General features: G+C 40.2%; 1 protein-coding gene across 2 annotated transcripts in view; it reads left to right on the top strand.

Moving 5' to 3' along the window:
• spsb4a (splA/ryanodine receptor domain and SOCS box containing 4a) overlaps positions 1-27,312 on the top strand; it is a 102,609-nt gene that overhangs the window by 43,876 nt on the left and 31,421 nt on the right. Inside the window, exons 2-3 of one of the 2 annotated variants that reach the window (XM_058069092.1) lie at positions 15,916-16,061; positions 16,156-16,890. In XM_058069092.1, coding sequence (XP_057925075.1) covers positions 16,158-16,890 — 733 coding nt within the window. In that variant the 5' untranslated portion in view covers positions 15,916-16,061; positions 16,156-16,157. Of the gene's footprint in view, positions 1-3,049; positions 3,188-15,915; positions 16,891-27,312 lie in introns of those variants that run through there. The other variant, XM_058069091.1, reaches the window with a different exon arrangement.

Raw genomic sequence — 27,312 nt, 5'->3', positions numbered from 1 at the left:
ACCATATGCCTTGGGATAATTATAATAATAATAATAAAGATAATAATAATAATAAAGATGCAGTCTACAAATGGTCCCCAGGCTGCATTTTTGATACCCCTGCTTTATACCTAACTGGAATGGAACTCACAAAGTAACTCAAGAAAGCTCACAGCCACTTAATATATATAATATACACTTACATACACGCATAATACACTTAAAATGGACTCCTGAGCATACATTTGATGCACAGTGATTAATTAATACATCTCTGAATAGTATCTAATCAAGAACGGGGATGAGTTTGCTGCCTTTTTATGGAATTTTTATGTATTGTACCAAGTTACAGCCCCATGTATTTTCAACAGCATATGAGTATACAGCACCCTCTACTGGTAGCAGTAGTAAATACAATAACAGACACATACTACAGAGCACCGATAGATCACTATAATACACCACAAGGATGCAGAACACAATAAACATTCAGACACTGTAAAAAAAAAAAGCATGCAAATTTGCAATTTTGAAAAATGTGAGAAACAGAGTCCAAAAAAGGTGTACTGAAATGTAGCAAGGGAACACGATAGGAAATGAAGTCATTTAGAAGCGCTGACCTACATCAACTGGGGTCTAGAATATCAGTGAACTGGTCCTGGTTTGTTGTAGGGCAAAGGTGATTGAGCTTGTTGATTGTTGATTAGCCAGTACAAATAACATTTCATCACCAAGACTTTCTTCATTTTTTTCATGTATATGTATACAGGAATGTATACAGGAATTAAACTCAAAAAGTAGAAAGAAAAAGTGCACACAAGCCCGTGTCGGCTGACAGTGTTTGACAATTTGCGGTATAGCAGAAACATATCCTCAAAGAGGTTAAACTATTGTGCTTTTAACAGAGCTGAGACAAAACACTCTAACTATCCTATGACTGATCGATGACTCAACTCCGATATGCATCTATGTGCACTTTTGTTAAGTATGGATGTCTGAGAGCATGAGTGCTTTTAAGTGTGTAGACATGTGACGCGATGAAACACTAATATCACTGGAGATGTTGTGTCATGGTGGGGGGGAGGGTTGGGGCTCTGGTGGCTGTGCAAGCTCTGGGAAAAGGAAGCTCATACAGGAAGTGGGCTGGCTGGAACTGTGATCTGCATGAGTGCATTCGCTGTAGTCCGTCTTGTGCGGAGGAAGTGTGTGTGTGGTTGCACACTTAGAAAACATACAGTTGTGGCATTCTGTTTTTCAATGAGACATAAAACAGTGAATGATGGAGGAAGTGCGTGTGTGTGAGTTTTTATATCCTAATGGATCAATTCCCTGAAAAGTGCCTCCGCCACTTCCCACATCATGTCATTGAGCAATGCGGGCGGCTTTGGGGGAAATCTTGAACAATGAAGTCACGTCACAGAGTGATGTAGAAATCGGATTTACAACATTAGAGCAGGACAGAGATCCACACAGAAGACGTCCTTTCTTCTTTCACAGCGTTACAGTTTACATTAGGGGTCTCAAACTCAATTTACTTGGAGGCCACTGGAGCTCGGCTCTGGGCGAGACTGGGCCGCATGAGGTTTTCCCCCCCAAAAAAATAAAAAAAACGCATTTATTAAAAACAGAAAAATGAATAAACTTTGCTTTGGTTTTGATTTTCTACAATAAAAGCTCTGATAAAACATTCCACTGTTTTCAAATATCTTAATACTATTTTTCTGCACAAAATAAGATGAAAAATAAACAAATCAAGAATAAAGAAAATCAATCAATCAGTAATAAATAAATATAATAATAATAATAATAAAACTGCAAATAATAAAAACTTAAGAAACCACATATAGTTGGTGGGTAGACAAATTATTTTTTTCCGATTAAAATGAACAAAGCATTATTAGAGCCCTGTAGACATGACAAAACACGACTATAGTCACATTTATACTTTTTTTTTATTTACAACATATTGCGCAACTGCAGGGTCTTGAGACACATGCTAACTCGCAAACTAGAGAGCTAGCGACCTAAACGGTAGCCTTCAAGTTATTTCCTTTAAACTTAAATATCCAAAAACTTACCACTTCCACACGGATAGGGAGGATAACTATTATCAGTTATTTAACCTTTAACATGAACATTAATCAAACGTAATAATTTTTTCTGGGTACATGATACCATACAGCATCCATATCAAACTTGCGCGGGCCGCACTAACATTAAACTTTCATATCAAGACGGGGGCCTCAAACTAGTGTCCTGCGGGCCACATTTGGCCCGCGGGCCGCGTGTTTGAGACCCCTGGTTTACATTAATATGTTAAATGCAATAAAGGCATACTGAGTATGAATCTTAAAGGACAACTAAGTAGTTTCAGTTTGAATTGACAGTACATTCTAAACTTCAACCTCCAACTGAACTTGGGAAGCTTTCATCGGTGCGCTCACATGACCGGCATTTTAGTGGCACATGCTAAAGTCGTGCAGATGGAGCAGCACGTGCAGGGGTGTGTGAACATGCGGTTTTAGCGTACAAAGAAGAGGGAGGGGTTAGGAGTTGATCTTATTGGTCACTCAGTGTGAGCCCTTAGAAAGCAGGTGGGGAGGAGGCGCGCGGAGGGCAGGAGGGGAGGTGAAACGGGTGTTCCTGTCAGCCGCCCGCTGGTCTGGTTGCTGCTGGCGACTCTGCTTGATGAGATCAGAGGGGATCAACTTTCACCTCCCTTAGTCTAGCGAGAGCTTGTTCTCCCTCTGTGTCTCTCTCTCTCTCTCCAGTTTCCACTAAGAACTACACTAATAATTGTTTTTGTGTGTTTCCATGGTCCCTATATTGGCAAGTTCCAAAATACCACATATTGCATTGTTTATGAGCATGGGCATCAAATGTGAATGTATGGTATTTATGGGAAACACACCATTGAACATGCAGGTCATGTGACCCAGAAGATGCGTCGGAATAAGTGATAGCCTCTGGACAGATAAGCCCTGGGGAGGAAAAGAGGGAGGGAACAAGGGAAGGCGGGAGGGAGGAGGAGAGCGCTCGGAGACAACAGAAGGAGTCTCTCTCTTTTTGTCTGACTTGCCGGCTGCTGGTCTTCCTGTTCCTGGTGTACGTTCTCATCGTTGGTGGTTGGCTTGAGGACTTTTTAACATGGACCTGGGCTGACGCGCTCCACGCTGTGAGACATGAGGAGGGTCACTGGAGAATCACTGTAAGTCGCTTGATGTCTTGTGTAGCGTAGTGACCGAAAAAACAGTTTCTATTCCAGGAAGTGATTTGTAGTGGCATGTTTGTACAGCGCAGTAGTCGCCACCTCAGGGCTGAAGTCGTTTGCAGGCATGATTTGCTCTTCCTGCTGTTTACACCAGAGAACATCATCACCCACATGCTGTCTCAACATCAATATTTGGGTCATATATTGAACATTTTATCCAACTGTGTGTGATACCATGGACACAGTACATCTCCTCTCGCCGTCTCCTTTAATTCTCTTAATGGCCTCAAGCCCCCAGCTGGGATACCCCTATGTGTGTGTGTGTGTGTGTACTTTTGTTGGGATACATGGAGAGTTGAGGGTTGTGGGCTAAGCTACTGGAGGATTTCCCCCCGCTCTCATACAATAATAGGATAGATCCTGCATGCTATTTTTAGCCCATACGCTACAGGCACTCCTAATCTGACAGCCTGCAGTAGCGTCTTTCACAGCGGTGTGTTTCGTCTGTGCATGGCAGTCAGGTCACGGTGGGGTGGGGTGGAGTGGGGGGGGGGGGTACTTTTGTTTGCTCAGTCCTGGCTAAGAGAGATAGCAGCTCTGCTTTCTGACTTCAGCCTTTTGTTTTTTCAGCTGCTGACCCACGTAACCCCCATCTGGCATTGTTTCTATTCTACGCCGCTCTTTTTAGTCGTCCCAAATCCATACATACTTCTTCCCCGGCGCTCTAATGATGGCCTCTTTTAAGCATTGTTATTCATCTCCCCTCCTTCTTTCTCCTCGCTTGCTCCTTTCCCAGGCAGCAATTTGCCATCAACAGGGAGGTTTTTCGGTGTAACTGCTGGGTGTGAGCTGTTAAATGTGCTGCTGCTGCACCCTGTGCTCCACTTAGCACAGAGCAATTTTTGGAGAACACAGTGTGGAGGGAGACAAGTGCCTCAATCATAGTACCAACGTGTGCAGTAGACCCGATGCTGCCATTATCTTCCGATTAGCACGCAAATAGTTGATTATCAGATGAAAATAATGTCTTGTTTATTTGTTATCACTGTCCCGCATATGTTCATTTCTATTTAATATTTCGTATATTACACCAAATCTTACTAATTTCATTTCCTGTCACTGATACAAAACAGTTTATTTTTCAGATTTAAAAGGACCTGAAACTGAGACTTACATTAATGGCATTTATAATGTTGTTTTTGTGTTAGTGCTAGTTCGTAGATTTTTGTTCCATATTCATAATTATATTGGCTGATGACCAGTCCAGGGTGTATCCCTCCCCTTGTCAGCTGGGATAGGCTCCAGGACAAAATTGATGGATATATTTGTATGTAATATTTATTAAAATTGCCAGCAGAAAAATACAATCACAGCTTTTATTAGTTTTGTCTTGACATTTTATAATTAATTTTTTTTTAATATTTTTGTTTTATAAAACAAAATAAAAAATTATTAAGCAGGGCTTAAAATGGCCAAATGATGTCACTGATAAAATGTTTCTGTGATTCTGTTGATCTGCTGACAATTTTAATAAATGTGAAATTTAATTACAAATAAACAATATATATAAAAAAAAAAAAATATATATATATATATATATATATATATATTATTTGAGTTTTTGGTTTAAAAACAAAATAAAGAAATAAGTAAAATAAGTTCACCAAAAATTATAAATGAATTAAATTAATTTACATAAATATTTGTTTAATTTTGTCTTTTGTAAAAAAAGATAATAGTAAATAGTAAATAAAAGTAATAAGTAAATAATAAGTAATAGTAAGAAATAGTAAATAGTAAAAATTCAAATAATTTTACTAAAAAGTGCTGACAGATTCATTATAAAGTGTCAATAATATGAACTTCAATAAATACTCGTAAAACTCGTAAGGTGTAGAGATCCTGGGAGATTGATAGTAATAATGCTAATTCGAGATATTGGTTGCTGCCCAATATCAGTATAAAAATTGGTCCCATATGTGTTCATTCCACCACAGGAGATGTTACACGTATCGGTATCGGAAATTGAGAATCTGACAATATTGGCATATCGTTTTTTCGTCAAAAAAAGCCAACATTGGACATCCCTAATAATAATAATAATAATAATAATAATTTCTCAGTCTTATGTGTTTGTCAAACTTTGTGTATTTCATGGGGGCGAAGCCTCCCTTGCCCTTAAACCCTAGTGATGCCTCAGCCTGCTACATTGACAGATGTGAACAACAACAAATTGTGCTTTTGAAAGCCGCTTCCTCTTTTGGTACTATTTATTGCGTTGTGATATTCAGCTTGTGTTTGGTGTGACATGTTTCATCACACTCTTGTGCAAGCAGCTTGCATGTGGAATGAGGAAGAAAGCAGCAGGGGGGGGGGGGGGGGGGGTGCCTCATAGCATCATCCAGACTTAGATTTAGTTTTATTACCACCAGGGTTATGAATCTACCACCTAAATCTGCTGCCTAATGGATGGCACCGCCGAGCGTTGCCAAGTGTGTGTGTGTGTGTGTGTGTGTGTGCGCACAAGTAAGAAATGAATAGGTTTTGCGTAGGTGTCTGTAAAGGAGTACTCAATCACTGTAGCTTTAATAGTCCTCCAGTCCTCTATAGATTTTTTTTCAGTACTCTCAGCAAGTGCGTGACAAACGTTTAGGGTGTTGAGCACACGTGCGTGTTCATGCATCCTCTATGGTTGGGGGAACTATTTAGTTCAGGGGTCTCAAACACGCGGCCCGCGGGCCAAATGTGGCCCGCAGGACACTAGTTTGAGGCCCCCGCCTTGATATGAAAGTTTAATGTTAGTGTGGCCTGCGCAAGTTTGATATGGATGCTGTCTGGTATCATGTACCCAGAAAAAATTATTACGTTTGATTAATGTTCATGTTAAAGGTTAAATAACTGTTAATAGTTATCCTCCCTATCCGTGTGGAAGTGGTAAGTTATTGGCTATTTAAGTTTAAAGGAAATAACTTGAAGGCTACCGTTTAGGTCGCTAGCTCTCTAGTTTGCGAGTTAGCATGTGTCTCAAGACCCTGCAGTTGCGCAATATGTTGTAAATAAAAAGAGTATAAATGTGACTATAGTCGTGTTTTGTCATGTCTACAGGGCTCTAATAATGCGTTGTTCATTTTAATCTGAAAAAAATAATTTGTCTACCCACCAACTATATGTGGTTTCTTAAGTTTTTATTATTTGCCGTTTTATTATTATTATTATATTTATTTATTTATTACTGATTGATTGATTTTATTTATTCTTGATTTGTTTATTTATTTTTCATCTTATTTTGTGTAGAAAAATAAAAATTAAGATATTTGAGAACAGTGGAATGTTTTATCAGAGCTTTTCTTGTAGATAATTGGAACCAAAGCGACGTTTTTAAATGTTTTTTGTTTTTAATAAATGCGTTTTTTTTTTTTGGAAAACCCCCAAGTAAATTGAGTTTGAGACCCCTGATTTAGTTTCAGGTGAGGAAGGTGAGAAAAAGGAATGAGGCAGTTTTTAGCGCCAGAGAAAAGACGTGAGTAGGAGGATGCTGCAGAGGGGAGGGGGGGGAGGGTGGTGCACGAGAGAGACAATGTATGGAGTGCAGATTGAGTTTGAAGTGTGGGAATTCTTTTAAGTCACTTTAATCCACATTGCATGCACGCTTTTTTAGTAGAAGCACTGTGGTGATTTGCATTTAGAGGGTTTTTATTTCAAAGAATCTATAGGCAATTAAAGAGCTATAGGAATGCAAAACTTTATGGAATTTTAATGGGAAAAACCTATTTTGTGGTTTTTCGCTGAGTGTGTTTCCCGTATAGCAAGATGCTACAATTGTGAAATGCTTGTGTTTTGGCGGCATTGCGCTGAGATTGCATTGATTGCTGCATGCTGGGAGCAGGACTGTTTGGTGTCAGCCTATATACCGCAATTTGTACCAATTGAAGGGGATTTACTCTCCGTGGATTTAGTTGTAGTGTACAGGCAAGGAGATAGTGAAAAATGGACAGAGGCATTTGGAATGAAAAAGGGAGTCAAGGGGCAAGGATAGAAAATTCACCGTGTGATGATGATCTCTACGAGACTACCTAATAAGTACAATCAGTGAGAACACGGGTTCTTTTCATCAGCTGCACAATAAACTGAATGTCCCAGTCAGTGTATTTTGACATAATGTTAACAGCCAGACGCTTCAGTTTATGTCTGCGTCCAACATTTTCAGCCACCCAGGGATTCCCTGAGTGGGAACGAATGTCGGCAATGCAGAAAGGATGGCAGTTTGTTTAATCTCGGAGGTGCAGCTGTTGCCGTGAAGAGATGTAATATAAATGTGTGCGCTTGTGGTAGCATGTGAGGTCTGTTTTCACTCAGTCTGGCGCCCGAGTGTGTCCCTGCGAGTGGAACATGGAAGAAGTGAGAAGAAGTGACCGCTTTATGATTCCATTTTTTTTTTTACACGTCGTTGGAATGAGGCAAAGATGAGGAAACACAGTGTGACAGTTAAGGTTTACACAAGGTTGGGGCTGCCTTAAAACTAGTTAGGTCATACTGGTGATAACATAAATGCTATTTTTAAAGGGGACCTTTAGAGCAGGTCTTCTATAGAGCAGCTACACACAATAACCCGCACAGACAACTTTTTAGATTTTCCAGAATCTGCACCTATTCCAGCTGAATTTTCTTTGATTTGTGCTTCCTGCCCAAATGGTCTGTTTTAATTGAATTTATTTCACCCACGGCACGCCTCCGGGCATGCCCACTCTGCACGCGCAAAGTGCTTCCTAACGATGAACCATATAAGGAAGTCCGCCCCTCTGTGATGTCACAAAGAGGCAGTTTTACCACGCGTTTTGAGCCATCCCGAACTTCAATTATGTTTTCACTGGAAATCACATCAATCGTGATTGACTAAGGTTTTGTGGGCTGATCGAAAATTTGTTTTCTACACAAATTATTCCATAATTAATTGACAAATGTGCCCATTGCTGAAACCTTCTGAATATGTTGCCGTGACTTCAGCTGAGTTGTATTTTGCATACTCATTTTCATTTGTATATCTGTAATGTTTGTTAACCGGACGTAATACATGTAATGTATGTTTAATGAACACTATGTAGCTACTCTGACTGAGACAATTGAAAATATTGAAGAATTATGTGTAATGATCTTTATTGCCAAATACGAGTCATTAGTACTCACTATTGCGGTTTCAAAGCTTAACAGTCACATTTGATATACATATACATAGATATACTGATATCATGAAATATATGTATACTATATGTTCACTCATTCAATACCAGCTGTTTTTTTTTTAAAGACAACCCCTTCCATTCAAGTCACTACATAAACATTGAACGTACCAGAAGAAACATTAGACTCCCAATTAGACTTCAACTATCTTTTCCTTTCTTTAGCAATCACCAGTTGAATATAGGTATGTTTCAAGAAAATATCAGTTCCCGACTAAAAAAGGGAGAAAAACAGCACACATTTCATTCATTCGTTTTCTACCGCTTTTCCTCACGAGTGTCGCGGGGGTTCTGGAGCCTATTCCAGCAGTCTTCGGTCTGGTGGCCAGCCAATCACAGGGCACATATAGACAAACAACCATTCACACTCACATTCATACCTATGGACAATTTGGAGTGGCCAATTAACCTAGCATGTTTTTGGAATGTGGGAGGTAACCTGAGTACCCGGAGAAAACCCACGCATGCACGGGGAGAATAAGGCAAACGCCACACAGAGACGGCCGAGGGTGGAATTGAACCCCGGTCTCCTAGCTGTGAGGTCTGAGCGCTAACCACTTGACCGCCGTGCACACGCATTTCAAGCATCAACAAAAAATACAACTCAAATATCAAAGCAACATAAACAACACAAGACAGGGGTTGTTTTCCATCAGAATAACTATTTATTTACAAATCTTGTTACAATGTTACAAAACGTGTTACAATATTCACATTTGGATCTGAACTACATGTATGCACACGTGTTAAAATCCCCCTACAATGTGTAGCATTTCAGACACTACACTGCTCCACGTTCTCTCATGTGCAGACTGAACAAGTATGAGCCCCCCTGCTGTTTTTTCAAAGACATTAACAGTCTATCATTTTTATGGCAGGTTTATTGTAGGAGAGATTTTGCTCAATTCCTCTTAATGGATACTTTTCCAAAAGTCGGAAACTGAACGTTTCATGTCCTTTATCAGATTCTGAGACTAGTTCTGGCCACTCCAGGATTAAGATGTGCGTCTTCCTGAGTCACCTCTTTGTTGCCTTGACCTTATGCTGTGGGTTGTTGTCATGCTGAAAGACCTATTACAGTACATTGGAACCTATGTTAGCGTCATTAATCCATCCCAGAAGGTCAGACTCTCCCTGAATCAATTCTTACCATTAAAAAAACAAAAAATGCAAATCTAATGAATCTGTTCCGGACAGGCAAAAGTCTTCACACAACAGACCATTAATACAATTAGAACAATTATAGTTTTACATGCAGAAAACAATACTGCCCCATGAAAAATATTATAATCAGGGCTCTACATTAAAAACCAAAATGACTTGCCCATGGGGAATCCTTAAGGTGAGAACTACTTGCCCGAACTTGCCCCATGTAAAATGAAAAGACTGCCATAATGATATCATCTCATTTTTGTGGCATCACATGAGGATCTCAAATAAAGATGAAATGATTATCATTTCTTGTGGTTGTTTTCCTACATAGATCATGACGTTGCATGGAAATCTGGATTGTCAAGAGACTTCTAGGCACTTTGCCTTTTAGAAGTTGTGCACCACAATGAAACATTATTGAATAGACACATTTGTGTACTAGTAAAGTGTTTTGAATCCAGAAAAAAATGCTGAATGGTCAAACAATAATTTGTGAAGCAAAGGTGAGAAAAATCCACAGAGAAATGGAAGCGCTAGATTTTGTAGCTTGTGCAAAATCAGCACTTGGTATTGGATCTAATCGGTGGTGTTTCATTGTGACCACTTCAAATTGTCACAGCAATGTGATTCACTCACCTGTGCCATCATTTGATTTGCTGCCGCTAATAAAATACTTGTTTAGGAGGCACTGGTTCATCACTTTTTGCTGTTTTCCTTCACAAGTTGTTGAAGAATTAGACCATGTTGGCAGGGACGCCATGATAGATGTTTTCCTAGTCAAACCATCGCTGATTGGTTGATCGCCAACAAGAACAGGTGTGGGTAAAACGCGGACTGTGGTCTAAATAAACGATTCTGATTGGTCCATTTCAAGATTTGCAAGGATGGTTTGCAAATTACCACCGGAATTACGCAGTCCGTGTTTTACCAACACCCAACAAAACCGCTTTAAAAAAAAAAAACGCTTCGCCAGGGGTCTCAAACACGCGGCCCGTGTAAATGTGGCTCGCAGGACACTAGTTTGAGGCCCCCGCCTTGATATGAAAATGTTAATGTTAGTGCGGCCCGCGCAAGTTTGATATGGATGCTGTATGGTATCATGTACCCAGAAAAAATTATTACGTTTGATTCATGTTCATGTTAAAGGTTAAATAACTTTTAATAGTTATCCTCCCTATCCGTGTGGAAGTGGTACGTTTTTGGCTATTTAAGTTTAAAGGAAATAACTTCAAGGCTACCGTTTAGGTCGCTAGCTCTCTAGTTTGCGAGTTAGCATGTGTCTCAAGACCCTGCAGTTGCGCAATATGTTGTAAATAAAAAGAGTATAAATGTGACTATAGTCGTGTTTTGTCATGTCTACAGGGCTCTAATAATGCTTTGTTCATTTTAATCTGAAAAAATTAATTTGTCTACCCACCAACTATATGTGGTTTCTTAAGTTTTTATTATTTGCCGTTTTATTATTATTATTATATTTATTTATTTCTTACTGATTGATTGATTTTCTTTATTCTTGATTTGTTTATTTATTTTTCATCTTATTTTGTGCAGGAAAATAAAAAGTAAGATATTTGAAAACAGTGGAATGTTTTATCAGAGCTTTTCTTGTAGAAAATTGGAACCAAAGCAAAGTTTATTCATTTTTCCGTTTTTAATAAATGCGTTTTTTTTTGTTTTTTGTTTTTGGAAAACCTGATGCGGCCCAGTCTCACCCAGACCCTAGCTCCAGTGGCCCCCAGGTAAATTGAGTTTGAGACCCCTGCTCTTGGCAGTATGGCATGCCAAAGTGCACTTGCCCCACGGGAATATCACTGATTGGATTTACTTGCCCCAATTTTGTTTTAACTTGCCCCGGGTCATCGGTACATCGTTATTGTCGCGCCCTGATAATATGCCAGTTCCACCCACTAGGGCTGTTTGAATAGTAGACCAGAGGTTGACGGTGTCATGCTCCTTGGCAGTCAGCAAGAAGAGGAATCCATGCAGACACAAAGTAAAGGGAAATATGCCAAAACAACAACACCGTACACACAGGGATTGCATTGTCTTTAAACGCATTTATTTTGAAGTTGAATCTGGCATGACCTGGTGGCTCTTGTGGGCACCCTGCTGCCTAAAATGGGGAGACAGAAGCTTGCCTGAGGTAGTTAAGGGCTTAGTACCTTGCTCCAGGGCGCATCAGCAGTGTTTGAGAACTGACGTCTGTTCTGTTGTGGGTTTAGGCTTTGTAGTGACTTCTCTGTTTTTTTGCCCTGTAAAGTAAACCCTGAGTTTTTCACGTGACCCCGCCCATTCCGATCGATACCTGTCGAACCTGACCCAGTGAAGGACCAGTCCTGAGTTTGGCTGCAGAAGAAAAGAGCGAGATTGAGATGGAAAAAGAAGAGAAAGTAGACAACAGATGGTAGAAATATGTTGCTGTGAGTCGCAGCAGCGGCAGTGGTTGCCCCAGCTTGCGGCGGGGGGGGGGGGGGGGGGGGGGCGGCGGCGGTGGGGGGGCTCCTGTGTAATGGCAACCGAGACACAACCGACACAAGTTGAGAGGTCAAGTGCCTTAGTGTAATGCAGAAGTTTGCCATGCACACTTTGTGTCAAACGCTCACACACAAGCCGGTTTACATTGGCAGGGAAGAACGTCGCACGCGGAGGACCGCCTTCGACCCATCTGCCAGTTGTGAAGACACACAAACGCACACAAACGCACACAGAGGCAGCTGTCTGCCTGTCCCACCACTGAACTCACTCATGCTGAGGGGCCAACTGGATTTGGGTACATGTTTTGGCTGCCAGTTGCAATGACCTCATTCACAAGCAAAGACGCTGAGTGGGAAATGGCAAGGGAGTCCGAATTAGACAGAGGTGTGTGTGTGTGTAGAGTTGTGTGCTCCAAGTATTACTCATGTTACGTGCACAAATTTGTTTCCAGTCCAGTGTGCGCAGACTCGATTCCCGAACTTGTGAAAAAGGCTTGTGTGTGACTGACAAGTATGTCGGAAATACTTTATCACTCTTTAATTATTCTTGTTCGAAACTAAGGCCTTTTTTTATACTGACAAGTCTTTGCATGTGATTCATGTCGAAACTGAAACTAGCTCAGAATAGATCACTAAACGACGCAACAACCAGGATTTCCCAACATTACCAGAACCTGATGTTTCTGCCACATCTAAGCTAGGAAAGCAGCATCACTTCTATCAAGGGGCGAGGAGAGATGCCCTTACCAGAAAACACGTCTTGTTCTTTGTGGTTTGTGGCTAGATGAGGCAAATGCAGGCATTGGTAGATGACACATCTAGTTATGTCATCCACACCCCACTGTCTGTCTGAGGTGTGACTCTCTCTTCCTTGAAACAGGAAGCACCAGCCGTCATTCCTGGAAGAGACCACTATTTTCAGTTTCACCATTCAGAACGAGCTGTATATATATATGCAGTACATCTTGTAGGGAATTACTCAACTAGAACAGCGTAGCGTTCGAGGCACACAACTGCATGATTCATCAAAATGTTCTCGACTGCTGCGCAGTTATGGCATTTTACGAATTCACAATCAGGCAGATTATTAAACAAAGTCATGGAAAAAAACAAAAAAAAACAAAGTAATGAAAATACCTCTCTAATCACATTCACTACACTCGAAAAATAATAAAAATAAAAATAAATGCCTCAACAAAAAAAAAATGAACGCAACAATTTCCATTAGTCTTTCTTAGTTATGACAAATTAATTTGAAATTGCTTCGAACCAACAAACAATATTGCATTGCACAAATTAGCTTTTCCTCTTCACTCAAAGCTCATTTGAAGTAATGCTTAGTGAATAATTGTTGTCATAGGGACAAGTTTTTAAGTTGGTAACTCAAAGAAATAGGTTAAGTCAACTGACTTCATCATTTTATTCAAAGTAGTTTAATTTGTTGTCTACTTAATTATAATAACAATGCACATAGCTTTTTAAGTAGCAGTAACTTAATATATATATATGTGTGTGTGTGTGTGTATTATGTTACCAAGCTAATTTTATTAAGTCATGGCAACTTGAATTTTGTTTTAAGCTTACCAACAATACAATTTGAGTGTGTATGACATATACATAAATTATATAAATTAAGTTCATGTAATAGCCAACATTATTATTTGAACATAACTTAAAAAATAAAGTTACCAATTAAAAAATGTATCTAAATCAATTAATTCAATTTTTTACATTGCATTTATGTATTAAATCAAGTGGTGTCAACAGATATTCTGAATTACTTTTTAGAGTGTAGTGAAGTTGTGGAGATGCTGGTATAAACACTTCCAATGATAAGAAAATGACTTATACAAGTATTGATGTTCATTAAAAATAGGAAAAGCAAAATTGATGACCGAGAGTTGATTCGCTAAACATGTTGAAATGGCGAAAGGTGGCGCAACCTCATTTTACGGAGTATGAAAGGAAGCTAGCTTAGCTTAGTTTAGCATGCTAGTGCGGTGTATGCGCGACTCTGGGCTGGATGAATATATTTCACCGCGTTTTGTTTACAATGCCCGACGTGCAGGTTTTGGGTAAAAAAAAAAAAAAAGAGGAGCGCGTTTGTTTTTGCACAAAGCTCATCACACATTACCGACCTTCAAAATAAGAACGCTGTTTGCTGTCTGCGTAAACAAAATAAGAGTCCCATTAGAAACTTAAAATCTTACCTATGCAGTTGGAATTGCATGGGTGACTACATTTTCCTTAATCACCAGCAGAGGCATGACAGTTTGTTGAAGATTTAGTAGCAATGTGTGCAGAGGCTGGCATCCCATTAGAAGTTAGCCAGATTATTACAGATAAATATGCTTTAAAATTTGAGTGTATTACTAAGTGGATTTACTTATATGGGTTAGGGTTTGTAGCGTCATGCCGTGATACATCCCCCCCAAAAATATTTTGATACATGCTGAGGTCCATATCGCCCAACCCTAGTAGTTTTAGTGCAGTGATGTCCCACAAGGTTACGTACGGGGTCCTTATCTGTTTGCATGAAATATGCCACTAAGGCCCTGTGAAATGCGCTTTTTTTTTTTTCAAAACCCAATTCAATGTTTTCAATTTACATATTTTATATAATTTTTAGATATTTTTATTTTATTTACACTTATTTTATCAGCATAAAGTGTATGTGTGTGTGTGTACTTTGGTGACAGGAATTAAAATCCTTCCATTTATACATGCAATGCAACATTGGCCAATTTTTCAGAAATTTGCATTTCAGAAATGGATGTATCTTGGGTAACTTTTCGAACGGGCTATACATTGCTGCAAAATTCTCAAAAAACGTACTGTCCTCTCATTGTATTTATGTCTTAATTGGCTTGTTTTGTTTGATCCTATAATACATTTGTAAAGGTGAATCTATGGGTGTTCTGTGTCATAACTATGGAAATATTCCACTTATAAATAAGGAAATATACTTTGTGAAAATTCACTTATCACTGCTTATTCACTTATCTGTCATGCAGAGTGGAACCAATTGACCGTGATAAACTTTTTGTGGATTATTTTGCCAGGATTTATAGGGAAGTTCCTGAAAAAGTTCCTGCGGTGGAAAAGAGGTTCATGAACAAAGTACAAAAAGTAAATCAAATGTGACTTTTTCAACTGCTACTCTGGAAAAAAAAACACTAAATTATTACCAAGTGTTTCTTGTGTTTCTGTCTAATTCTTGCAGGCTCTTGCAGCAATATTCATTAAAATTAAATGTCCCTAAATGAGAGTATGCAGGTTGTGAATCTCGGATAATATTGCACAAGAGGGGAACATTTGGAAGGTTGCATGATCGGACTGGCACGAGTGTGTTGGAAGGATGCGGCATGAGTCAGAGATGGCGTATTTTATTTATTTATTGCTGCGTGTGTATGTTTGTTCATCCTGCTCATGGCTTATTCCCATCAAACTAGAAGTCTGGCAGAAAATCTGTGGAACCCTCAGCATTTGGCCCACTTACTTTTGACATTGGAAGTCCATTTATTAGGGAGGTTTTGAGCACAGTACAATGGAAAAATTGAGATTTCAATGAAAAATTGCGGGCCAAGAGAAAAACTACACATTTTTAGTGTGGATCATGTATTTTCCCTACTTTTATAAACATTGGAAGATGTTTAAAGTTTGATTTCATTTCCCAGTGAATAATGCATGAATGTTAAAGACAAAATTCAGTCTGAAGGTTAAACTAATTTAAGACGGTTCTGCCTTGTTAGACGTCCAAATTGTGAGTACCGTCGTAGTTTCCATGGGTTTCTTTTGGTCAGATTCTAGTTTGCTTTTTGTTGACTTCTAACATTTGTCTTGTCTTGTCCTCTGCCAACAGACTTAGCTGCAGCAGCTCTGTCCTCCTGAAGACATCTGGGGCATGAAACCAGATCACGTTCATCTTTCATTCATCACTTCCTCCTCCATCTCCCTCTACCACACCTCAGTAGGGACCTCTCACTTCAGCTCCACCGCATTGATGAGGTAACGTCACGCTCCACTCAACGCAGCACCCACCTGCACAAACGCCACCCTTCCCGTCACCCCTTCCCTCCTTCTGCCACCCGTTCCATCACAGCCATGGGCCAGAAGATCTCTGGAGGTATCAAATCTGTGGACGGCCGCGGCGAAAGCGGCGGTTCCCCGTCCTACCGGCCGTCAGCTCATCGCAGGCAGCACCCAGAGTTGAGGGGCCCAGATTTCTCCAAGCCTCCCAGGCTGGATCTCCTTCTGGACATGCCTTGCGCCAGTGTGGAGACGCAATTTCGTCACGCGTGGAATCCAGACGATCGTTCTTTGAACATTTTCATCAAAGAGGAGGATAAGTTGACATTTCACCGCCACCCGGTCGCTCAGAGCACGGACTGCATCCGAGGGCGCATCGGCTACACGAGGGGTCTCCACGTCTGGAGGATTCACTGGCCCTCCAGGCAGCGTGGAACCCATGCTGTCGTCGGGGTGGCCACCTCTGAAGCGCCCTTACATTCTGTAGGGTACACTGCCTTGGTGGGGTCAGACTGCGAGTCCTGGGGCTGGGATCTGGGACGTAACCGCCTTTATCATGATAGCAAAAACCGAGCGCACAGCTCGCTGCCATCTTACCCTTCTTTCCTGGAGCCGGAGGAGTCGTTTACCCTGCCGGACTCTCTGCTGGTCATTCTGGACATGGACGAAGGAACGCTGAGCTTCATGGTGGAAGGACAGTATTTAGGAGTGGCGTTTCGAGGCTTGAAGGGAAAGAAGCTGCACCCCATTGTCAGCGCCGTGTGGGGACATTGTGAGATATCCATGAAGTACATCAATGGACTTGATCGTAAGTTCACAACAACAAAACACAACTCAACAAAACAGTTCTGTGAATGAATTGACTCGCAGGGAACTAGAACTAGAACCAGAGCTAATTTGGGGACCCTAGTTCTCCTCTGTTTGTTTACATGCTGCGTTCCTACATTCCATGCACCATGGTTTTTGCAGATTCCTGCGGTAATATTGTGTAGAGAGCAGAGTCGCACTGAACAAAACCGTACAGTGGAAAAATGCCATTCCAGTAATCCCTCCTTTATCACGGATAATTGGTTCCAAACCAAACTGTCATAAGTGGATTTTCGCATTCGCATTCATTTCGATTCCTCATTTTTAAATGAACAGTTTACAGCAGGGGTTTCAAAGTCAATTTACTTGGGGGCCACTGGAGCTCGGGTCTGGGTGAGACTGGGCCGCATCAGGTTTTCCAAAAAAAACAAAAAAACAACGCATTTATTAAAAACAAAACTTCGCTTTGGTTCCAATTTTCTACAATAAAAGCTCTGATAAAACATTCCACTGTTCTCAAATATCTTACTTTTTGTTTTTCAACACAAAATAAGATGAAAAATAAATAAACAAATCAAGAATAAAGAGAGTCAATCAATCAGTAATAAATGTATATAATAAATAAATAAATGTAGTAATAATAATAATAAAACGGCAAATAATAAAAACTTAAGAAACCACATATAGTTGGTGGGTAGACAAATTATTTTTTTCAGATTAAAATTAACAAAAAAAATTAACAAAATTAACAAACACAACTATAGTCACATTTATACTCTTTTTATTTACAACATATTGTGCAACTGCAGGGTCTTGAGACACATGCTAACTCGCAAACTAGAGCACTAGCGACCTAAACGGTAGCCTTCAAGTTATTTCCTTTAAACTTAAACAGCCAAAAACGTACCACTTCCACACGGATAGGGAGGATAACTATTATCAGTTATTTAACCTTTAACATGAACATTAATCAAACGTAATAATTTTTTCTGGGTACATGATACCATACAGCATCCATATCAAACTTGCGCGGGCCGCACTAACATTAAACTTTCATATCAAGGCGGGGGCCTCAAACTAGTGTCCGGGCCGCATGTTTGAGACCCCTGGTTTACAGCCTCTAAATGCGGCTCTCTAGACATGAACTGACACCCCTTCAGTCACCTTTATAGTCGTATTACCCAATACAGTCGACGTGATAAGAGTAAATAAGCCGTTTTTAAGATTAAGTGGGTGGCGAAATCCAATCGCCAAGTGTGTTAGATTTTTCATGTTTACGTTTTAGTCTCTTTGCTGCGGGTGTCTGTGTGTCTTCAACCATTAATTGAACTAATTTTAACTTCTAGACACCCACTATGCTGAAATTGAACACATTTGACTGATTCTTAGTTGATTTTATCCACAGTCGCCTAAAATTAGATTGGCCGTTCTCATGGGCTGCCATGGAATGTTCTTGTAACAGTAAGAGCCTGTTTCCTAGCCTTCAAAAAAAACGGATAAGGGGTCATGTACAACTCCCTTTCTCAAGCTAAGCCTGTGGATGTTTTTGTGAAACTGCAGCTGGCCAACTGAAACATGAGTCAGACCCAAAACACATTGCAGCATCAGACTTGAATGTTCTAACTCCCTGATAAAGTCTTGGCCAGCTGTTTGTGTGATGTCTAGAGAATGTACGGCGCTTACGACGGCGTTGAAATTGAGAAAATGGAGTCTCCGGTTTTAGTCTTACAAGCCAAACTATTGATTTCAGCATATGGGGCTGAATTGAACACACTTGTGCTGTACTTTCCTACTCAAAATCCTGCTCTGCAATTGCCAATTTTCATGGGAGAATAAGGACTTCATTTGCCTTAACCAATTACAAGAGACCCCACTAATCGACCTTGAGTGTCACTGTGGATTTGCAGCCATGCCAACGTTCTGGTTTTGGTTGGGCTTACTTTGTAATGATGGATGACATGATGTTGGGTAATATTGAGTGGAGGAATTACTGCACAGTTCCCCTTTGCGGCTGCAATTTATTATCTCCACTGGGGAAAAAAAAAAAAAACATTGTTTGGTGTCACAATGCCAGACAAGTCAGCGTACTTGGCGAAGTAAAGGTCTGGACCCAGGCGAGGGGGAAATCCAGCTGAACCACCAAATCTGAGACGATGGTTTCTCTTTTCCTTCATTGCTTTGGGCTACGTTCAGGTCTCTTTCAGTTTGTCGGTCGGAGCTGCATGTGTATGTGTTGTAGAGATGTTTTACAATTCCATGCAGAGGTAAGATGAAGAACCTGTAGAGCCGTCTTTGGCGGAGGTCGGAATAGAGTCTGGGTCACAGCTTCTTTTAATGTCAGTGTGGATGGGAATTGTCTGCTGATGACTCAGATGGCAAGAATGAAGTCATAATTGCTGTTTTGCCCATCAGCGTGGATGCAAGTCATGGCTGCAGTCCGCAGTCAGCTAGACAACAGAAGCTGTATCATATTGCTTTGTTTTCCACAGCCTTTGCTTGGTCCTCCGTGGGCTCAGTGCCCTTTACACGTCTACTATGAATGTACGTACTGGACACACACTGGACATTTCCCGCGCCATGCAATTTAAATAGCTGTCAGACGCGAGAGCTGTTTTAAACACTTCCTGTGTGGCCTCAAGTGGTACATCCTCAGCTCCCCCGTGACCATGTTGAAGTATTCATGAAAAAGGTACTGAACCCCCAGCTGGTCCTGATGCTGCGTTATTAGCGTGTGATTGAACTTTGCTTCCTTGACAACGTAGTCTGTTGCGGGAATGAGCTGAAGTTTTAAGCGAGTGCCGTTATTGTGCTCCTCACATCGTAAAGAAAAGCAACTCTGAACTGACATCGGAAAACCTCCAAGGAAGACATGACATCACTACTATTAACGGAACTTTTCAAAAATGGAAGCATCTTGAAAGTACAAACTAAAGCCGATATTACAATGGTCATCCAGCGCCATCATGATTAAATTATGGATCGCTCGGCAAACTTTTTTTTGCACTTTTCAAACACCGCTGTCATAAGAACTGGTGTTTCAGGTGGATTTGTTTGATGGATTGAAGCGCAATGTTGTTTTTTTTTTTTTTTTCCCATCATGGAATGTGTTTCTCTGAAACAGTAGGAAGTCCCACGTGATCGACACCGTGTTTGTTTATAAGTGAGCGCTGGGGAAGTTATGACAGAATGCTTTGCAGCATGTCGCAGAAAAGGAGCGCTTGAATTGCTCACACCAACCCGCCAACAACACGGCACATGTCATTGGCCCAATAATAACCATATTTGGTCACGAAACTAACTTGTTGTCAGTGTCAATCATAATGCAGCGTTATTATCTTTATGGATGTAGGATGTACACCAGGGGTCTCAAACTCAATTTACCTGGGGGCCACTGGAGCTCGGGTCTGGGTGAGACTGGGCCGCATCAGGTATTAAAAAAAAAAAAAAAACGCATTTATTAAAAACAATAAATAAAAAAAAAACTTCGCTTTGGTTCCAATTTTCTATAAGAAAAGCTCTGATAAAACATTCCACTGTTCTCAAATATCTTACTTTTTATTTTTCTACACAAAATAAGATGAAAAATAAATAAACAAATCAAGAATAAAGAAAATCAATCAATCAGTAATAAATAAATAAATATAATAATAATAATAATAATAATAATAATAATAATAATAATAATAATAATAATAATAATAATAATAATAATAATAATAATAATAATAATAATAATAATAATAATAATAATAATAATAATAAAACGGCAAATAATAGAATAATAGAATAAATAATAGAAACCACATATAGTTTGTGGGTAGACAATTTTTTTTTCAGATTAAAATGAACAAAGCATTATTAGAGCCCTGTAGACATGACAAAACACGACTATAGTCACATTTATACTTTTTTTTATTTACAACATATTGCGCAACTGCAGGGTCTTGAGACACATGCTAACTCGCAAACTAGAGAGCTAGTGACCTAAACGGTAGCCTTCAAGTTATTTCCTTTAAACTTAAATATCCAAAAACTTACCACTTCCGCACGTATAGGGAGGATAACTATTATCAGTTATTTAACCTTTAACATGAACATTAATCAAACGTAATAATTTTTTCTGGGTACATGATACCATACAGCATCCATATCAAACTTGCGCGGGCCGCACTAACATTAAACTTTCATATCAAGGCGGGGGCCTCAAACTAGTGTCCGCGTGTTTGAGACCCCTGATGTACACTAATATTATGGCCAGTGTGTCTGTGTGTGAGCACATGCATCACCTTGCTCAACAGCCCTTATAGTAGCTCATAATAATTATAATTATAATAATAATTATTATTAGATTGCTGTCAATGATGGTTTTTAATGGAAAACATGAGAGTTTATGGAAGCAGCTTCTTTTTACTGCTGCGGCTCTCCAACATAAGCGATTTTGTGTCTGTCTTCTCTCCTCACTTCAATGCCCGTCAAGCAATTAAAACCCGTGGGACATAAAACCCACTACATCCAGCTGCAGAACAAGCAGTCAAGGCCAGATGGGTTAGCGTAATAAGGCCTAATGCAAATAAATGCCGAACGGGATGCAAACTACAAATAGCTCATATTTCGCATAACTGTTAGCACATTACATTGAGAACACGTGTAACCCATTTGCCGTGTTTGAAGTACACCGTCATTTGCTTCAGTGTGTGTCTTTTTCACACACACAAACATACACATCCACTCTCTGAGCTCTTTATTGTTCTCGCTCCTCTTGTCTCTATAATTGTACCAATTAACGGCACTTTGATTGCTACAATGGGAGGGGGCTGTCTTAGCTTCTGAGCTGTAATGTGCATCTTCTTCTGCTCTTTGTACTTGAACCACACATCTAACCACACTGCGACATCTGGTTCTTTCCTGCTTGTGGAACTATTTGTCTGCTGGGTTTCAATAGCGTAGCCAGGAGAAAACACCGCAAGTGAGCAACAAGAACTTCCCATTAAAAGAGCAAAGAAAAAAAAGATAAATAAATAAAAATAAATAAATACATCAGACACTTTCAATATGTGACATGACACCTGGACACAAATGAATTGCAATAGATTGAAAATCATCAATCAGTATGTGTATTTTGGTCATCAGTGAGTGATTTCCAAGTCCTAATTAAACAACACTGGTGTCTAAAATACCACATTTCTTATACCTCCACACAGGTATCCTATAATTATAGTTGCACATTACTTACACAAGCATGGCCTCCAAAGCAGAAGCGCATTCGAAAATATTTCATTCCATAAAAACATGTAACATGTAACTGCATCACAAGCTCAATTCAGTGAATTATTGCAGCCACAAGGTGTCAACAAAAACAACCACCAGCACTGCACTTTAACTTAAAGACAGCACATGTTAAATTATAAACTATATGTTGAAAAAGAAAAAAAAAAGGAAAGAAAATAAATAAATAAAAGAGGAAAGAGATTGGAAGGGAGAGGTACTGCAGTAAAAATAAGTGGACAGAGAGAAGAATACTATGTATGATGTTCTTTGGCAGGTTAATGAAGCGAGGACTGGAAATAGGGAAGTTGTGTATGGACCCGTATAACGTAGACATTGACTCTTTTCAACATAACACCATCACTATAAGATGGTGTGCCGCGGCACACTAGTGTACCTTGAGAAACCGTCAGGTGTGCCGTGAGGAATTATCCAATATCACTTTTTATAATTAACATTTATTAATCATCATTTGCAAATATGATGTCAATAGCCATTATGTCAATAGTATACATGGACCCAAATATTCCAATTCACTTTGGTTTATTTGCTCAAACGGAAAGAATTGAACAGGGATGGAATATTCCTTTAACCAATCCGATTGAGGTATCTTGTACCCGCTCAAACGGAAAGTTGTCAGGGTGCCTTCTTCTTCCTGGTGTTTTTCTTCTTCTGTTGTTTATTGGCGGTTGGCAAGCAGCTTTCGTATGCATTAGCGCCATCTGTGAAACAGAATCTAAACCCTTCTATACGCCATTCACAAGTGCAGTTTTATTAAAAAAGAAAATATATATCTATATAAAACATGTCCCGAGTTTAATTATAAAATATTAGCAAGATTGAATTTGATCTTTTCCTGTTTAAATTGATCCCGGGTGCGTTCTTTCAGCGCATGCTCAGATATGACGTAACACGCAGATCCAGACGTTCTTCACTTTTAAAAATGGAGGCCAGCAATCGGCACTGGACTAAGCAAAGTTTGTTTTGGATTCAAACTAAATTTCAAGACTGGACAGACGAAAAACTGGCAATACGGAGTTATTCCAACAAGTGAAAGAAAAACTTGGGGAAGCCGGTATCACGTGATGTTGATGTTTACGTTTTACTGGGCATGCCCTATTGACTATTCTGGTTGATTTTCACGGCGCATGTAGACAAGAGATTGGAATATTCCTTTCCATGGATACCATTGTTTACCAAAAGGTCATTGGGAAAGAGAAAAAGTGGTGATGTAAAAACGTGGCTACTGTGGAGTGTCTGTGGTGTAAAGACTGGCAGAGCAATGTAATATTGGTCCGTGTGGCAACACCTACCTTGTTCCTCCCATAGACTTATTGATGCACGTGTGAGGTCGTGGTGACATTTTGGAACATTTTTGGTTAGTGGTGTGCCACAAGATTTTTACAATGTAAAAAAAACGTGCCGTGGCTCAAAAAAGGTCGAAAATCACTGACTTACAGCATAGCATTTCAATAAAATATGTATAATTCCTTTCACATCAAAGTATCCAGATCCAGAGGAAGTGTTTCTAATTTGACAATGGGTATTTCTTACTAGGGATCGACCGATATGGTTTTTTTGGGGCCGATGCCGATATCGATTTTTTTCCATCACCCTTAGCCGATGGCCGATTTTGCTTGGGCCGATATTTGTGGCCGATACTGCTTTTGATCCCTCAATTTACATGAAAAAATGACCATGATAACACATATTCCAGGTCTCATGTTTAAACAAATATTTATTGAAATATAAACACTGAACACAGTAGGATTCAGCTTTCTTAAACACACATTTAAACGGCATTATCAACTTTAAAAGGAATAAATATTCAACCATGTGCAAAACATTTATGTCGTAAATTCATCTAGCATCGATGTGATGACTGCTCCTCCGCAGCGTGACTTAATTGTCATTGCACAATAACACAGCAAAGAAATTGCCAACGAAATGTCGTTGCCTGGCTCCCGTGTAATAAATAATGAATAATGAATAATGAATAATGAATAATGAATAATAAATAATAAATAATAAATAATAAATAATAAATAATAAATAATAAATAATAAATAATAAATAATAAATAATAAATAATAAATAATAATGTGGAGAATAAATAGATTACATCAAATATGAACAACATTTTTTACAGCGTAAACAGTATTTTGTACAAATAATTTAAATAATTTAGAATAAATAACAATAATTTAAAGTTTTGGTTGTGCGTGTAGGCAGGTAGAGGGGCTTATTTGGCCTCCAGTATGTAAGTTATTTGGCTTAATGTGACCATGAATGGCAATTTACATGCCGGTGTGTTATTCATCGGAATGTTAATCTCATCCTGACTTCATCATTTTAGCTGCGTTATATGCAAAATGACAAGCAACCATAAGACCTTATGGGCGTGATATTCACAGCACAGAGACTCTAAATCCGGCCTTTCTATGACAGGGCTGGTTTCATCCTCCACCGGCTTATTTAGCGCTCACATTGCAGCAGATCTGTTGACAAGACGTGACCCATTTTTTTTCCCCCATCGCTCCTATAATCCGCCGGACATTTTGACCTGACTTCTTCCTCTTCCTCTTCCTCACTGTTTAGTCTGCATCGCTTGAACTCACACAGGTCAGGCGGAAAAGTGAAGACAACCCGGTTCACCTAACGCATTCGTTCAAGCCCAGCTTGTTTACATGAACACTTGTGCCTTAAATGCAGCGTAGCTGCTGCTTGGAGGTTCTCAGTCAGAGGTCAAGTCTCTTAGCTGTCTAGGAGCTGTCTCTTATTGATTGAAACTGTGGAGGTGTCCTTGAGCAAGATGAGCAAATCGGGTAAAGTATATTTAGTGTATTGGGAAAATGTTATAAAGCCCATTCAGTACGGAATTGACACCACCCACCTTAAACGGCCCATGTTAATAAACAATTTGAATATTATAACATTCATCAAGGGGCGGCACGGCGGTCGAGTGGTTAGCGCGCAGACCTCACAGATAGGAGACCAGGGTTCAATTCCACCCTCGGCCATCTCTGTGTGGAGTTTGCATGTTCTCCCCGTGCATGCGTGGGTTTTCTCCGGGTACTCCGGTTTCCTCCCACATTCCAAAAACATGCTAGGTTAATTGGCCACTCCAAATTGTCCATAGGTATGAATGTGAGTGTGAATGGTTGTTTGTCTATATGTGCCCTGTGATTGGCTGGCCACCAGTCCAGGGTGTACCCCGCCTCTCGCCCCAAGACAGCTGGGATAGGCTCCAGCACCCCCCGCGACCCTCGTGAGGAAAAAGCGGTAGAAAGTGAATGAATGAATTTCTTTAGATTTTACTAAAAATGATTGAAATATAGAATATGGGAGCTTTAATGAGAGTACAATCAATGCCGTGGCCATTATCTCCCTGACAATTATGGTTTATTATTCCGAAGATGCTCCATGGCGCACGCTGTCAAAGTGTAGCTAAGAAGCAGAATCAGAAAGACCAGTCATGACAAGGAAGAGAAGAGGATGAGAAAGGGGAAGATGGATAATAGATAGCCTGAGATGTAAAGATGGGGGCTCTTACTACTCTCCATCCCACATCAAAGCTTTGATGAAAGCTGCCTTCTGACACAAAGAGTCCTGCATAAAGGGACAAAATAGAGAGCGAATGTAAGGAGAGAGATTCACCGTGAAGATGGGATAAGGAGAGCTGAGGGATTGCGCTTCAGAGAATGAAGAGTGACAGACATGCAATAACGTACTAAAAGAGGAGACACATTAGATATGAAGAGGATGAGTGCTGTAAGGAATGGAGGGGGGGGGGGTTGAAAGTCATGTCAAGTGACTGGTGTCATCTCCGTGTTTCTGGGGGGGGGGACTTGTCATAGAGGAAGAGGGCAGAGGAGCAACTCGAAGCTAATGAGGCACCACAGGGCTGCCTGACATAGATGTACATGTTGGATGGATGATGAATTGTACACACGTTCACACACACACGATTTCTGAGAAGCAGAAGCAGCTCCATTCTATCTTATCTCTGGTGTCTTTAGCATTTGAAAAATAAACACGCTAGGCCGTCATGTTGTAAAGAAATGTAATGCACATCATAAAAAAACAAGTATATTGTGCTGGAGAAGCATACAAGCACAAGTGAAACAACAACCCTGTGGAGCTGTTTCTATTTCAGCTACACACTACAACCATCACCGAAAGCTTTCTAGAGCTTTCAGAATCTGCACCTATTCCAGCTTTATTTCATTCATTCATTCATTTTCTACCGCTTTTCCTCACGAGGGTCGCGGGGGTGTTACACCCTGGACTGGTGGCCAGCCAATCACATATAGACAAACAACCATTCACACTCACATTCATACCTATGGTGGCCAATTAACCTAGCATGTTTTTGGAAACCGGAGTACCCGGAGAAAACCCACGCATGCACGGGGAGAACATGCAAACTCCACACAGAGATGGCCAAGGGTGGAATTGAACCCTGGTCTCCTAGCTCCGAGGTCTGCGCGCTAACCACACGACCACCATGCCGCCCGCTGTATTTCATTAGATATCCAAATCGGTGTGTTTTAATTTATTCCGCCCACACCCACTCAGCTGTGATTGCTCCCAAGGACTTCCGGACTATTGCCGAACCCCACGTTCTAATTTTATCGGTAAAGGAGTTGATACTAATAAACGAATAAACCCTTTGGAGATCTACTTGAAAAGTGGTTAGGAGCTACAGGTTGGAGAACCCTGACTTGGTGTGTATGAACTCAGAATGGTAACGTTGGTCCGCGTTGACTGCTTGCAGACAATCTTGACACAACATTGGTAGTCGAAATGTGCTCATTCCATGTTTTTGTGCCGTGTTTAAAAAAATGTGGGTAGGTCTAGATTGTACCAACCCTGGTCTCCTAGCTGTGAGGTCTGCGCGCTAGCCACTCGACCGCCGTTCCGCCCGCTGTATTTCATTAGATATCCAAATCGGTGTGTTTTAATTTATTCCGCCCACGCCCACTCAGCTGTGATTGCTCCCAAGGACTTCCGGACTATTGCCGAACCCCCACGTTCTAATTTTATCGGTAAAGGAGTTGATACTAATAAACGAAAAAACCCTTTGGAGATCTACTTGAAAAGTGGTTAGGAGCTACAGGTTGGAGAACCCTGACTTGGTGTGTATGAACTCAGAATG

Source organism: Doryrhamphus excisus, chromosome 3 (assembly GCF_030265055.1).
Source record: "Doryrhamphus excisus isolate RoL2022-K1 chromosome 3, RoL_Dexc_1.0, whole genome shotgun sequence".
Taxonomy (NCBI): Eukaryota; Metazoa; Chordata; class Actinopteri; order Syngnathiformes; family Syngnathidae; genus Doryrhamphus; species Doryrhamphus excisus.
This window is presented reverse-complemented; position numbering and strand designations above follow the sequence as displayed.